Genomic DNA, 16,221 nt, shown 5'->3' on the forward strand with positions numbered 1-16,221 from the left:
TAGGTCAAATTTGCTAGAGATTCCGGCTCTGATGGGCACAGTGTTAGTTCCCGGGATTCTGCAGCCCCTTCACCCATACCTGGTGCTGACAGCCTCTCTGCTGATCCTGTTGTGTCACCGTCCACATCTGTTCCTTTCAAATCAGGGTAAGATACTGGAGTTGTATAAAGCTCTTTTATTGTCCATGTAAATGATTCTTAGAGGGGTTCAGAAATGGGGATATAGTTGAAAACTAAAATAATTTTAAATAATTGGGAAAAAATGGGATGAGGGAAATGGGGAAAGTAATTGCATCAGATATTCTGACAAAGGATTAATATTCATACTCTATAAAAGCACTAACTTAGATATGAAAGAATACCTGCCAAACTCTGGAAGACAATTGGGCAGAAGGCATAAACACAAAATATATATCCAAGGAAAGAAATGTAAATAATAAGCATTTGAATGGAAAATTGTCCATCTTCACTAGCTTTCAGAAATTATACAAACTAAAGAAGAGTTAAAACTCTGTTTTACAGAGATTAAATTGGCAAACATTTAAAAAAACAATTTGTTTATACAGTATAATCTAGACTCGTGATTGTGGATTTTGTTTTTAATCTCAGGATATGTCTTATTTGCTTTCAGGGAGTCAGTTCTTCGTTCCAAATCTAACTCCCTCAGTGAACAGCTTACAGTAAATACAGTGAGTATATGAGTTTATCTCCTCATCCCCAGTTGGCTAGAAGGGTTTCATCTGCCTAGGGTATAGTAGGTTAGAGAAAAAAAAATGTTGAAAAATGTTGATTTAGGCTAGAAATCAGTGGTTACTTTATTCATTTTCCCTTACTTGAGAGTCAGTATAAATTAGCTTGGGCTTCTGCATTGACAGACTTGGATTCAAATCTTTATTCTTATAAGCATGTGGCTTTGAGGAAATTATCTGACTTCTCTGGTCTTCAGCTTCTTCATATGTCCACTCTCGCCACTCTTATTCAACATAGTTTTGGAAGTCCTAGCCATGGCAATCAGAGAAGAAAAAGAAGTAAAAGGAATACAAACTGGAAAAGAAGAAGTAAGATTGTCACTGTTTGCAGATGACATGATACTATATATAGAAAATACTAAAGATGCCACCAGAAAACTACTAGAACTAATCAATGAATTTGGTAAGGTTGCAGGATACAGAATTAATGCACAGAAATCTCTGGCATTCTTATACACCAACAACAAAAAGTCAGAAAGAGAAATTAAGGAAACACTCCCATTTACCATTGCAACAAAAAGAATAAAATACCTAGGAATAAACCTGCCTAAGGAGGCAAAAGACTTGTACTCAGAAAACTATAAAACACTGATGAAAGAAATCAAAGATGACATAAACAGATGGAGAAATATACCATGTTCTTGGATTGGAAGAATCAATATGGTGAAAATGACTATACTACCCAAAGCAATATATAGATGCAGTGCAATCCCTGTCAAACTACCAATGGCATTCTTCACAGAATTAGAACAAAAAATTTTACAATTCGTATGGAAACACAAAAGACCCCGAATAGCCAAAGCAATCTTGAGAAAGAAAAATGGAGTTGGAGCAATCAGGTTCCCTAACTTAAAACTATACCACAAAACTACAGTAATCAAGACAGTATGGTACTGGCACAAAAACAAATATAGATCTGTGGTACAGGATAGAATGCCCAGAGATAAACCCACGCACATATGGTCACCTAATTTACAACAAAGGAGGCAAGAACATACAATGGAGAAAAGACAGACAGCCTCTTCAATAAGTGGTGCTGGGAAAACTGGACAGCTACATGCAAAAGAATGAAATTAGAACACTACGTAACACCATACACAATACAATTAAAAAATGGGCGGAAGACCTAAATAGACATTTTACCAAGGAATACATACAGATGGCCAAGAGGCACATTAAAAGATGCTCAACATCACTAATTATTAGAGAAATGTAAATCAAAACTACAATGAGGTATCACCTCATGATGGTCAGAATGGCCATTATCAAAAATTCTAGAAGCAGTAAATGCTGGAAAGGGTGTGGTGAAAAGGGAACCCTCCTGCACTGTTGGTGGGAATCTAAATTGATACAACCACTGTGGTTAACACTATGGAGGTTCCTTAAAAAACTAAAGATAGAACTACCATATGACCGAGCAATCCCACTACTGGGCATATACCCTGAGAAAACCATAATTCAAAAATAGTCATGTACCACAGTGTTCATTGCAGCTCTATTTACAATAGCCAGGACACGGAAGCAACCTAAGTGTCCGTCAACAGATGAATGGATAAAGAAGATGTGGCACATATATACAATGGAATATTACTCAGCCATAAAAGAAAGGAAACTGAATTATTTGTAGTGAGGTGGATGGACCTAGAGTCTGTTATACAGAGTGAAGTAAGTCAGAAAGAGAAAAACAGATACCGTATGCTAATGCATATACTAAAAAAAAAAAATGGTACTGATGAACCTAGTTGCAGGGCAGGAATAAAGATGTAGACATAGAGAATGGACTTGAGGACACAGGGTGGGATGGGAAAGCTGGGGCAAAGTGAGAGTAACATTGACATATATACACTACCAAATGTAAAATAATTAGCTAGTGAGAAGCAGAAGCATAGCACAGCGAGATCAGCTCGGTGCTTTGCCATGACCTGGAGGGGTGGGATAGGGAGGATGGGAGGGAGGCTCTAGGGAGGGGATGTGGGGACATATGTATGCATATGGCTGATTCACTTTGGTGTACAACAGAAAGTAACACAGTATTGTGAAGCAATTATACTCTAATAAAGATCTATTAAAAAATAAATAAAAAACAAGAAAATGGAAATAATTCTCACAGCCCCTCTAAGTGTTCCTGTGATATGTTTATAAAGCACTAAGCTCAAAGCCTACATAGAGCTTGTCTTCAGTAATCTCGAGATTTTTATGAGGTTTAAATGAAGTGATGCCTATGGAGTTTTTAGTATTGTGTCTGGCATATTGTAAGAGCTCAATTAACATTAGCTCTGTTATCATAATTACTGCTAATGCTACATATCTTCATACTTTCATTCTCTCAGAGGATTTCTACACTAATTCACCAATTAGTTGACTTCTATCAGGTTTCTGGGCCTCTGTGTTTCCCCAACTGTAACATGAGAAGACTAGCATACTGTTGTAGTAAAATTTGGATTTGAAGACCTTTAGAAGATGTACACTGTGTTTGCTGCTGCTCTGCCTGGTCCGTAAAGGCATCTGAGTTTGCTGCATGTGGATGAGATGATAGCTGAAGTGCTTCAAGTTCTAAAGCTCTGTGGCTTTCACCTGCCACATTGGGAAACAGGATAATTGTGTGGAGTGAAATTGATGATTAATTTCTCTCCAACACTAGTTTATTTGCTTATATTCAGTCCAAAGCAGGAATTAATTAAGCAAATAATTGATCTGATATGTGTAAAAAGTGATCTAAACCCAGAAGGTTAAGCCAGAGAATCAAGAAAATAAAAACAGTTTATAACCTCAGATCTTTGAATAGCCACAACGATTGTTCACTATTAGTTCTTTTGTAGTCTCGAGACACAGCTACTTTTGTCACCTAAGCTTCAGTAGCTTTTCGTAGACTAGTGCTATCCAACCTTCTTTTTTCTTTCTTTTCTTTTTTTACAGTTTTGGTTTTTTAATTGAGGCAAAGTTCACATAATATAAAATTAACCATCTTTTGGTTCTTTTTACATTTAAGTTTTTATTTTTTGTTTTGAATAGGTAATTACATTCATATGGCACAGTTAGCAAAACAATATAACAAGATACACATTGAGAAGACTCATTCCTACCCCTGCCCCAATGTACCCTATTTTATCTCATCCCCAACCTTGGGTAACTGCTTTTATTAATTTCTTATGGATTCAATGTTTCTTTATGCAGATGCAAGCAAATAGGAATGTATATTTTATTTTCCTCCTTTCACAAAAAAATAGCATATTATATATGTTATCTACCTTGCTTTTTATAATAATAGTATCTTTCCATGTTTGTATATAGAAAGCGTCCTCATTTTTTTAATCTTTAGATCACAAGATTCCATTGTGTGAATATTGGTTTATATAACCAGTCCTCTTTTGATAGACCCAACTTTTTTTGATTATGTGTCTCCATTAGTTAAGAAAAAATGATACACACTCTCAGTATGTGTCTGTTTACAAATTATATACATAAAGTACTCTCCATCCCTGTAAACAAGTTTAATGTCTGATGTTTACTGTAGCTTAAAAATAATTTTAAAATAGAGGTCATGGCCATTTCTTTTTACACTCATTAGATCATCTTGTGCACCCTTAGGAGTATACACTCTGCTCTGAAGGCTGCACTTTAAACCAGTTAATGCATACAGAGGCGTCTAGCTTAGGGACTAGTATGTCATCAGTGCCAAGTCAGTGTTAAATGAACCTGAATTTAGAACACAGAGCTCCTGTTTTCTTTTTGCCCTAAATCTCTTCTGAATATTTATCTGCTGAGTTGCTCTTGGGCTTTTGAGAGGTTACTGTTATCTAAAATGCCTCCCTCCCTTAATCTATACTTTAGTTTTTTATCTGTAAAATGAGAATACTTATGCCTGGTAGGGAGACTTGATTGCAGTGAAGGAATACAGATGAAATCACTTTGTCCATTTCAACATATAGGGAATTATTTTTCCTACTGTTATTGTGACCCATGTATGCATCTAGGCAAGAAATCTTTAATTCTCATTTTCTAGAAGATAGTTTCAAATAGATAAGGCAGGGGGGACTTGTTGAAAGATTTGATATAAGAGCCTAAAAGACGTAGAGTTGACTGAAGGTAATGAACCTTGATTATAGTGATTTTTGTGACTTTCCTCTCTTTTTAGAATCCTGATACAGTCAAGGCCAAGTTGATCTCTCGGATGGCTAAAATGGGCCAGCCCATGCTGCCCATTCTTCCACCACAGCTGGATTCCAATGATTCAGAAATTGAAGTATGTCCCACTGGCTGTCTTAGAATGAATAGTGCAGATGTTGCTGTCTTCTGTTCTTTTAACTGAAATTATTGCTTTTTCTGCCTCTAACCCAGAATCATTATTTAGAGAGCTTATATTCAAAATGATACAGGTTGGTATTGGTACATGTGTTTCTGCTATAATTATCACTTCCCCTGAGAAATGGAAGCAATTCTGTATATCTGCCACAAGAACTGGGCAGTTTTAAGTAGTTAATTTAGCTTTCTACTAGAATCTCTGTTGTCAGCAAACATCAGCCTTTAGGCAGCATGATGCCCGACCCATAAAAGAATGAATTCATATTTGTTGATTGAATATTTAGATTCTCTTGGGAAATGTTGATTTTTCCACTGATGTAATTTAATATGAAGAGATCACACTGTTGTAGGAATTCCCTGGCAGTCCAGTGGTTAGAACTCAGCACTGTCACTGCGAAGGGTACGGGTTCAATCCCTGGTTGGGGAACTAAGATCCCACAAGCCATGAGGTGCAGCCAAAAAAAACCACTGTTGTATCTTTTGGCTTTGTATGTGGCATGATTTTTTTTTTAATTAATTTTTTTTTGACTGCATTGGGTCTTAGTTGTGGCATGCAGGATCTCATTGCAGCACACAGGCTTCTCTCTAGTTGTGGCGCGGGTTCCAAAGCACATAGGCTCAGTAGTTGGAGCGTGCGAGCTCAGCAGTTGGGGCGCACTGGCTCAGTTGACCCACGGCATGTGGGATCTTAGTTCCCCGACCAGGGATCAAACCCATGTCCCCTGCATTGGAAGGCGGATTCTTCATCACTGGACCACCAGGGAAGTCCCCTGTGGCATGATTTTTTTCGTTTGTTTGTTTTTTTTGCGGTACGCGGGCCTCTCACTGTTGTGGCCTCTCCTGTTGCGGAGCACAGGCTCCGGACGTGCAGGCTCAGCGGCCATGGCTCACGGGCCTAGCCGCTCCACGGCATGTGGGATCTTCCCAGACCAGGGCACGAACCCGTGTCCCCTGCACTGGCAGGTGGACTCTCAACCACTGCGCCACCAGGGAAGCCCAGCATGATTTTTTTGAAGTTCAAAAATTTTATTGCAATCAGCTCTACCAATTTTTCCCTTTGTTTTTTGCTTTTGACATTATGCTTAGAAAGCCTTCCCACTTTCAGATACTGTAAACATCACATGTCTTTTAAAAATATTTATTATTATATGTTTATATCTATTATTTCATATTTAGCCCATCTGGAATTTGGTGAATGGTGAGAAGTAACTTAATTCCAACTAAATTCTTTTCCCATTGGTTAGTTCCTTATTGAATAAAATAATTCTTTCTCAACTGAATTGAAACACTTAACAGTGACTAATTTTAGGATTCTTTGATATTGATGTAAAACAAAGCAAGCGTGATGCTTTTGAGGAAAAAAATTTTCAAAATAGGCTTTTTTCTTTTCCACAATTTTGTTTTATTTCTTCATGGAAAAGCTCTGTGTAGATTTAACATTTTAAAGGAAGATAGGATTTCTGGGACCTGTTATAGGATTGATTTTTATCTGGTTTCTGGAAATGAAATTTGGATAAGAAAATATTAAAATTTTTAGGTGCTAATTATTCATTGTAGAGTAATGTAAATTAAAAAGAAGAAACATATTTAACAAAAAGGACATTCTTTATATGTTGTTTCATAATCTGATTTTTTAACTTAATGTTATATCATGAACATTTATGTTAATATCAGTAATATAAAAAAAGTAAATAAATAAAACAAAGCTTTATCACCTTTAAAGATAACCCAGTGCTCTGTTACATTGATTTATCATGATTCCTTTTACTCTGTTGTTAGACATTTAGGTTGATTTATGTAATGATGTAAAACTGGGATGCTTTTCCAGAAATGCATAATACATTTCTGAGAATATTGGGAAACAAGAGGAAGTTCTGAAGTAAAAGAATGTTAGAGAGATTTCAGCCCTTGAACTGTAGCATAGCAGATCACAGTCACTGTATATTGTGCCTCAAGTTTTTCTTTTCCTTGAATGAATCAGGAAGATGTTTGTATGTTAACTTTGTTTAGAATTATAGTAGGGACCAACATTGCTTTGCTTTTATGAAGAGAAAGAATGAGGGGAAAACACTCTAAAACTATATTGTCAAAAACAGCATCGTAATGAGGCACAGTGAATCCTACTCTATCTGATTTTCTGTGAGTACCTTGAGGTCTGTGTATATTATTTGGCAGAAGAGAAAGGCTGCATTATTCCCTGGGTTTCCTTGTAAGAGGCCCCAATTCTGTGGAAACAGACTAGGTCAGTCTGAAGGTAGCTAGCTGCTGGTTTGCAAAATGATACATTATGTGGAGCAGTCACTCTTAGCTGCTTCAGACAAAATAAGATCAACAACTTATACTGGAAATTAACTATGATTATTTGATATAATTTACAGGGAGAAGGGATCCTACTCCAGTATATAATAGAGTGCTTTCTTCCCATAGCTCATACCTTAAGCTCTTGTCTTTCTGCTTGCCTTTCCTTCCTCTTCATTGCCTAAAAGCACTGGTTGTAAGCAGGTTTAGGGTGGACAGTCACCCTCAGTCTTCAATTAAGGACCCATAGACACAGTAACCAAAACGCTCATGCTGTTGCAGGACGTGAGTGCTCTTCGAGGAGCTGGGCAGCCCATGGTGACTCCGTCCATCCAGCCCTCTCTTCAGCCAGCCCATCCAGTGCTACCACAGATGACCTCACAAGGTAAGGAACCTCTCTGAGGCTCTGTGGCCTTGAATTGGGTCGGTACCAAAGTTGTCATCATTGTTCCTTAAAATTTTAGGCTGCATTGTTTTAGTATTGAGAACTGAACTAGAGTATAAGACTTGTCAGTTTGTCCCTGGGTAGGGCATTTTCAGACCTGGAGATGTATTTGGTCTGCTTGCTGTGTCTTCTGGCTGTGTTGCATTGTCAGTTTTGGAAATTGGCACTCAGCTAATGAGCCATCTCCGTGTGTAATTCTGCACTTTCTGTCAGCTGATGGTGTTGAAGGTCTGAGTCACGTGCACCTGAGCATGCCCAGTTTCCTTCCACTAGCCCATTGCTGAGACTCCAGTAGAGCTGATTTTAGGAGACTAGATGAGAGAAGTGGTCAAGTCTGAAGGGTGGTGTTGTGAAAGGTGATAATCCAGACTTGTACCAAGAAGCAAGGGATGGATAACAGTGAAAACTTCTTGCTTTATCTTAGCACCTCAGCCATCTGTGTCTGGGCTCCAAACACCGTCTGCTGCCTTGATGCAAGTTGCATCTCATGATTCCCACTCAGCTGTATCTGGAAACGCCCAGTCCTTTCAGGTAACAACATTTTTAAACCATATCAGTTATAAGCTATAATTGATTACGGTTCTAGGCATTCTCTTTTCTTCTTCTTGCACGATTTGTACTGTACCAGTTCCTCACAGAGTTTATGATTTTTCTCCTTCTTGAACCCCTACTTTCTCATGTCTAAACAAGCAAAGGATTACCTACCTTATAGGTGGTTGTAAAGATTTTGTGCAAGAACAAGCAAAGCACCTGGCACAAGGCCTGGCACATAGTAAAAGCCCAAGCAATGTTTGTTTGTTTTCCTTTTCACACATGTCTAATTGAGGGCTATAGATTCAAGTCTTCTGTGTTCTCTTCTGTCAAACAGCTGATAGGCCAAGATTCTGCACTCCACTCAGCAGAACGGTTGTGGTGGAGGGTCAATGGATGGAGGCTGTATGAAAATACAGCTGAACTCTTTGTCTAGTTATCCTCCAAAAGTGAGCTGTTAAAAGTAGGTTTTTTTCTGTTTTCACAGAAGGCAGTGGCAACAGCCTGTCTGCCTCTGCTGACTGTTTGCCCGGACAGTGGACTCTTTCTTTTGCCCTGACACATTTGATGGTTAAGACTTAACTCCCCATGGTAACAGACCGTCACTTCCTTGGTGATTCTTGATGGAGGGATCAGAGTGATGGTGGCCAAGCTATGCCCCATTAGGAAGCGGTGTATCAGAATTGAGAAAAGTCCTACCTGGCCCTCTCCCCACTCCTGAATGGACCTAATGGAGAGTTATATCCTATAGACTAAGATTCTTTTTTAGTAATGGATGGGTGGTTATACCAATCCCTGGAAATGAGCTGGATTTCCTTAATTCAAGGAAGAATAACCATCATCACTAAAATGATAGCTGCTGTTTATTGAGCATTTATTCTCTTCCAGGCACTTACTTACCAGCTATTAGGAATTTTACCTATATATCGCTTGATTTAATCCACACAACAACCCTAAGAAATGGCATTATTATTTTCATTTTATAGTTGAGGTGGCTGAGGCTCAGAGGAAAATGAGAGCTCTTGGCCATACAGATAAGCATCACAATCTAGAAGGGGAGAGGCATCCTTTGGAAACTGGTGGCTTTCGTTTGGAATCGCAGTGAACACCTCTTCTTTTACCTTAATGAAACCAAGCGTCGTTTGCTTAGTTTTAAAATTTTTTTAGACCATCAATAGGCCCAATGGCCGGGGGATAAATTCCTGCTTAATTAAATCATCACAAGAGGACTGGGGAGTGACCTGAGACATGCTTCCCTCACTCTCTAGGTATGACTTTAGTGACCAGGCATCACTGGATTACATACATGACTCTCCTGCTGCAATTATTACCCAATACCAAACCCTGGTCTCATACATCTCCAGCTTCAATAAGTTTGAGTCTACTTCCAGTTTATCTACTTTATTCCATCCAAGACAAATTAAGCAGAAAAGAGAGATGTGACTGTTTTATAAGCCATCTGTAACTTGGCATTTTCTCAGCCCTATACAGGTATGCAAGCCTATGCTTATCCTCAGGCACCAGCTGTTGCTTCCCAGTTGCAGCCTGTTCGGCCCTTGTACCCCGCACCGCTCTCTCAGTCTCCTCATTTTCAAGGTAGGAGTTTCTCATCTTCTGCTCTTGCTGTGCTTTCCTCCCTCCCATCCCTTTTTCATTTTGACTCCAGTAGATCTCTGCCCTTTTTTTCTTTTCTTTTTTTTAAACAAGTTAGTTGAGGTATGACTTACATACCGTGCAATTCACTCGTTTTAAGTGTACAATTCAATGGGTTTTTTTAGGATGTTTACAGAGTTGAGCAACTATCACCATAATCCAGCTTTAGAACATTTACATCATCCCCACAAAAACCCTCATGGCCACTTCCTGTGTTTTGTTTCTTGCATTTTCTCCTGCCAGCCCTTTTTAATTCCTCTCTCAGAGTTGCTCTGTAGAGTTCATAGCTAATAGTAAAAGAGTAAAACATTGGAGGAAATTGGGAGAAAACATGATGACTGTTCAGTATCTCAGATGAAAGCTATTTTGTTAAAATTTTAAAGTTTTGAAAAGAATATACTTTTATAAAAAGGTCAAACAACACAAAAAGGTGTGAAGTGAAGTTACTTTTTTCCATCATTAAACCCCCCTGACCTTAGGAAATGGTCACTTTTCAGATATCTTGTATACATGTACAAGTGTGGTTGCCTAGTGTAAAAAACAAAGCAAAATAAAATGCACACAGCTGGGATGGTATCCTGCCTTCTTGTTCTGCAGCTTGTCTTTTGTATAGTAATCACTTTAGGTATTAGGACAGTGGTGGGAAGAAGCAAGTATATCCCACAATGAAATTTATGGTCCTGGAGTGGTAAGGATTTCCTGGGTGCATCCTTTGTCTGGAAGCCCTGCCCTTCTCCATCTAGGAAACCAGTGAATCTGTCATCTCTGTGAGGCTTCCTGTTACCATCCCTCTCTCCTCTCCTTCCAGAGACATAACTGTATACCTGTGTCACCAAAGAGTTAATCTTGCTTTTCTCTGTGCTTCTTTTGTACCTTGTAACCTCGTACATGGTTCATTCTTTGCACTTACAACACTCTGTTATAATGATCTGTTTACACGTGAGTCTCCTCACCAGACTGACCTTGCCAAGGGCAGGAACCGTGTTTCATTCCTTGCTGTATCCTTGGTACCTGGTCTAATACCTGGCATGCAGGTGGGTGAGTGGAGAAGCAATCTGAGTTGCTAGTGCACTACTTGTGCCCTTGAACCAGACTGTATCACTTGATGCATTTTGCAGGAGGATAGATGGTTATTGTTAGCTTTGGAGCCATTTTGCCTTTAACCCCTCTCCATCTTCTCCTGACAGTGTAAATCACCTACAGCATTTTCCAGTATTTGGAAATGTTCATTTCTTTCTTTCCTCTGCTGATAGAGCTGTTGGCTTTTCTTCATACAGTATCCTCTGCTACAGTTTCATAAGTTTCTTTTTGGCTAATGTCTGTTCAGGATCAGGTGACATGGCTTCATTTCTCATGACTGAAGCCCGGCAACATAACACTGAAATTCGAATGGCAGTCAGCAAAGTGGCTGATAAAATGGATCATCTCATGACTAAGGTGACTGAGTCATCTCATGACTAAGGGGCTGTGTTGAAAGTGGGGGTATAAAGAGGGGATACAAACAGGGAGCAACCAGGGCTATAGGTAAACTCTTCCTGGTTTCCTGTATTCATAGTAGTTAGTAGTTATTTCCCTAGAAGGGTCGTTTTATTTGGGGATCCAGTTTGCAGAAGAAAACTCCTGCTTACATTGGAGATTGTCTCAGAAACTTATTAACCCCCTCAAAAAAGTAGTCAGACCTTGGGTAAATTGTATTTCTCCTTTTAAAAATTTCATGAAAAGTCTTTCTGACACTCCTTTTGTAGGTTGAAGAGTTACAGAAACGTAGCACTGGCAATTCCCTGCTCATTCCTAGCATGTCGGTGACAATGGAAACAAGCATGATTATGAGCAACATACAACGAATTATTCAGGTGAGAGTGATCAAGAACAGAGCACTCTAATATGTATAAAATAGATAACTAATAAAAGAAAAGTATATCATTTTAAAAAAAAAAAGAACAGAGCACTCAACCTGGAGATCTTGCCGCTGCTCTCTCTGGAGATGTACTACTGTTTGAAACCTCTACTCCAGGAATAAGAGCATGTGATAATTGCCACACGGAGTTGGGAAATTCTGGAAAATCCATTATGGCTTAATTATGCCAAGTGACTTATCACTCTATTATCAGAAGGAAATATTTCTTTTTTGACCATATTCCAAAGTCTCCACTTCATTTTATAGCCATTTATACATTTAGTCTATTGGATGTAGTGATTTGTATCCATCAGGTAGAATTTGATACATTGTTTTAAGTATTATATTTATGTGGACATAAGTTCTAGATTTTTCTCTCAGATATGTAATAGTATCATCTGTCAGTTCAAGTTGATTCCCTTTTATCTGGTGCTTTTCTCTTAAAAACTTAAACATCATATATTTCGAATTAGGAAAATGAAAGATTGAAGCAAGAGATCCTTGAAAAGAGCAGTCGGATAGAAGAACAGAATGACAAGATTAGTGAACTAATTGAACGAAATCAGAGGTAATGACAGGTACGGGGCACTGGCTAGGATGGACAAAAAAGGGTTTAGTTTGTAAATGCCCAGGTTAAATAAGCATGTTTGTTTACAGAAGTTTATGTGTATTTCTGCTCTTTTCTGTTTCCTGCCTGTCATGTGAATTACTGCTTGTTGACTGAACGGATTTCAGGAGAAAGGGCTCAGGAGGCTGTGATGTAATGCACACCTGCGTTTGAATCCTGGCTCTGCTCCTCATTTGTTGTGTGGCTTTGGGCGTTTTATTTATTCCCACTGGCTCTAGTTTCCTCATCTGTAAAAGCAGTGTTAGTGCCTAGAAAACTCCTGCTGTCCTCTTGTCTCTTCTGTGTGGGCTGACTCTTATTTTATCAACCAGAACTTCACTGATTTCCACATAAAACCCAAGCATTGTATAATTTTTCTAGATCCTTCTGAAAATTTTTTTTGTGGGGAGGGGTCAGGGGAACATGTTACAGCAGCATTTCTCTTTAAAATATCATCCTCCCATATTTCTCTTCTCCAGTGTCTCTTGTCTCTCACATGGAAGGGGGAAGGGGAGTGGCTTTCTTTTCTTCCTCCTTGTAGCCTTCATACTCCTGTCTCTTTCCTCTCTTATTTCCCCTCACCACACATGTTCAAATTCCTCTCCTCTTCATTCTGCAAATTCAAAGCAATTCATCCCGGTCCAGCTTCCTGCCTCCAAACTTGATTACTGCAGATCTTCGGAAAACAAAATGCTTTCAGATTGTTCCTGATGAAGGTATAGAGCAATGCTCTGATGACCGAATGTATTGATACATTGGGTTATACCTGGTATGCATTGAGTGCTTGATAAATGTTTTCTTTTTCCCTGTTTATTTCACAGGTATGTTGAGCAGAGTAACCTGATGATGGAGAAGAGGAACAACTCACTTCAAACTGCCACAGAAAACACACAGGCAAGAGTTTTGCATGCTGAGCAAGAGAAGGTAAAGTAACTGGGGAGAGAAAAGCCCAGGTCAGGATGTGTGGAGCCAAGGAGTGTCCTCTGTACGTCCTTACCAGTTTGCTTTTTAGCAGAATTTTTACCATCATTGAGAAGAGAACTAGAAATCTTCCAACAGATTTTTAATATATCCAACATCCAGATTTCTGTTGTATAAATGCGTTACAATAAGTTGACTCAAAAACAATCACTGATGTTAGTAATCTGGTTAAGGTGAGGATTATACAGTTTATTAGAAACTAATCCTATTCTGCTGAAAAAATCAACAGACGATTTCTATTATGCCACATAACAAATATTTATTGTGAAGTTTGAGATTGTTTAGTTTGCTCCTTCATCTGTTGTCTGCCAAAGCATTTTAAAGTTTTGCTGTTTAACTTCAGTCAGTTCAGAATTAGGTATTTTGGCCTGTTTCTGAAGTAGCTATAAGGAAGGAAGACTGTTGTGGGTCTTGGGTTGAGGTGACTGCTTTGGAAGCCCCGCTCTTTCTGTCTTTGCTCCAGTGACACTGTTTTTCTGAAATGAGTTCCTTCTTGTTTGGGCTCCCCCTCATCAGCTGGGACATCGCAACCCTTTCATCTGCTATTTTCTCAGATTTAAGAAGTGTTTTATATTTTGTATTTGAATTTTTTTGAAAACATGAAAATTGAGTGGAATGCACTTTATAACTTGAGATAAGAGCTTTTGAGTGATTTTCCACTCTGCTTGTTCTTTGGTGAGAGTGACCATCCACCCCCACTGCCTCTCCTCCGGAATTCATCCCCTCCAGTGGTCTTAGCTGCTGCAAGGCCCTATGCAAGTGGTCTTCCCTCTGATAACGGTGCACTCTGGAGCCACGATAGACGCAAAGCCCTCTGAGCATTGTGTTAGTTCAGTTTCTGTTAGGCCAGTTGAGGCAGGACACTGAGTAAAACTTTGATTCTACTTGCAGCAGGTGAAAATTCCTCTTCTGCCAGGAAGTCCAAACTGTCATTGTCCTCTGAGTTTAACAGATGAAAACCTAAGACTGCTGAACAGCAAAAATAAGTATCTTAGAGCTCACTCTAAAGGTCGCATGTTACTAAAAAATTTATTCTGACACTTATTAAAACAAGGAAGATTTTATTCAAGACTGTTGCAATAGATGGGAGTTCCCTGGTGGCTTAGTGGTTAGGATTCTGGACTTTTACTGCTGTGGCCCGGGTTCAATCCCTGGTTGGGGAACTGAGATCCCGCAAGCCACACGGTGTGGCCAAAAAAATAAATAAAATAAAAAGACTATTGCAATAGGGAAGAAATGTTGAGCTCAACTCCAAATATAGTTAAGGGCAAGAGGGCAAGTGGGGGATTTACAGCCAAGGAGCAGAGTGGGGGGGGGGTCAGTGGATAGAAAATTACTAAGAGGAGACATCCTGGGTAGGGGGATTCTTGCTAACGACAGGCCAAGGACTTAGACAGCAAAGGTTGGGATGGAGAACTTTGATCAGATATCAAGGGTAGAGATTCACTCTAAACTGACTTAGCAGGGATTCTTGCTAAAACTGGGCTGGTCCGGCCAAAGACAAGAGGGGAGAACAAGGTCACGGGCTTAGAGGAGCCTAACTTGAAGTGTGGTCAAGGAGAGACTTTGCCAATGTACGCTCAGATTCTCATTCATAGCTTATTTCTTTTTATTTTGTATACAATTTGTTTTATTTCCCCCACCTTTAAGAGAGCCAAAATATCAGATTTTAAATGTAAGCTAGAAAACTGATTAAGGCTTTGGAATAAATGTTTAAAACTGAGGTAGGCACAGTGAATACCCTAAGAAGGGACAAGTGATAATAAGAAAGTAGACAGCAGTAAGAATGCATGTAAAGTATAGTGGTATAGGAGGAGTAATGGTAGTAGCAGTGTAATAGTATAGGAGAGATGGTCCAACCCCGTAAATACACTGCTGCCCAGAAATCAAAACCAGCGGAGCAGTCACTCACTGCCTTTCCTGTCATCTGATTTCTCCTATTTTTACAGGAGCACATCAATTCAGGTGAAATGAATGTAGTATTTGTCATTTGTTTACCATTCCTTTTCATTGACCATCCTTTTAATTATCATTTTCATCATCGCCCTTCATAAACAATATCTGTAGACAGTTTTCCAGGGTAGTCATTTTGACTTCATCAGATGTTACTTGAGAATATTTAGCTCCTGTTTGGCCAGTACAGAGCACCATTTAAAATGCATTGAAAAATAATAATAATAATAAAATGCATTGAGCAGTCAAAGAAGTTGGAGTGTTCCCTTCTTTTATTACCACTGTTCTTCAAAGAACCCCCAAAGCAGTTACTCTCACATGACCGATCTTTATAGTACTACTGTGGGTTGGCCAAAGAGTTCGTTTCCAAGTGAACTCTTTGGCCAACCCAATATTAGTACAGTAGTGCTGGGGAGAAGTTGTAGCCTGAGAAGTGGATTGCCATCAAAGGCATTCAATTTAAAATTTAAAGTACCCTTTTCTTGTTAAAAAAAAAAAATGCTTGTTCATTATAGGAAACTTAGAAAACGGCAGGAATACCATTTCTCATGTATCAGATTGGTGAGATTTAACAATAGGTGGTGACTATATACCAAGCCACTGAGTATTTTTTCATAACACTATTCTTAATAGTTGCATACAGGATAGATATCAATTTGCTTAAGCTCATTTTAAAAATTATTTTGTGTTTCCATTGTTTGGCAACTATAAACAATGCTGTATCAGTCATCCTTGTAGCAAAATTTTTGTGTTCTTGCATAGCATTTCCTAAGGACAAAGTTTTGCAAGGGCATTCCTGAGTCAGA

General features: G+C 38.9%; 1 protein-coding gene across 1 annotated transcript in view; it reads left to right on the top strand.

Moving 5' to 3' along the window:
- FKBP15 (FKBP prolyl isomerase family member 15) overlaps nt 1–16,221 on the top strand; it is a 56,161-nt gene that overhangs the window by 26,952 nt on the left and 12,988 nt on the right. The window contains exons 10-19 of the mRNA XM_007449756.1: nt 4–146; nt 631–688; nt 4,884–4,991; nt 7,631–7,733; nt 8,218–8,324; nt 9,806–9,920; nt 11,305–11,414; nt 11,723–11,830; nt 12,348–12,442; nt 13,303–13,405. Coding sequence (XP_007449818.1) covers nt 4–146; nt 631–688; nt 4,884–4,991; nt 7,631–7,733; nt 8,218–8,324; nt 9,806–9,920; nt 11,305–11,414; nt 11,723–11,830; nt 12,348–12,442; nt 13,303–13,405 — 1,050 coding nt within the window. The remainder of the gene's footprint in view (nt 1–3; nt 147–630; nt 689–4,883; nt 4,992–7,630; nt 7,734–8,217; nt 8,325–9,805; nt 9,921–11,304; nt 11,415–11,722; nt 11,831–12,347; nt 12,443–13,302; nt 13,406–16,221) is intronic.

The sequence above is a fragment of the Lipotes vexillifer genome, unplaced genomic scaffold (genome assembly GCF_000442215.2).
Source record: "Lipotes vexillifer unplaced genomic scaffold, Lipotes_vexillifer_v1.1 scaffold230, whole genome shotgun sequence".
Classification (NCBI taxonomy): Eukaryota; Metazoa; Chordata; class Mammalia; order Artiodactyla; family Lipotidae; genus Lipotes; species Lipotes vexillifer.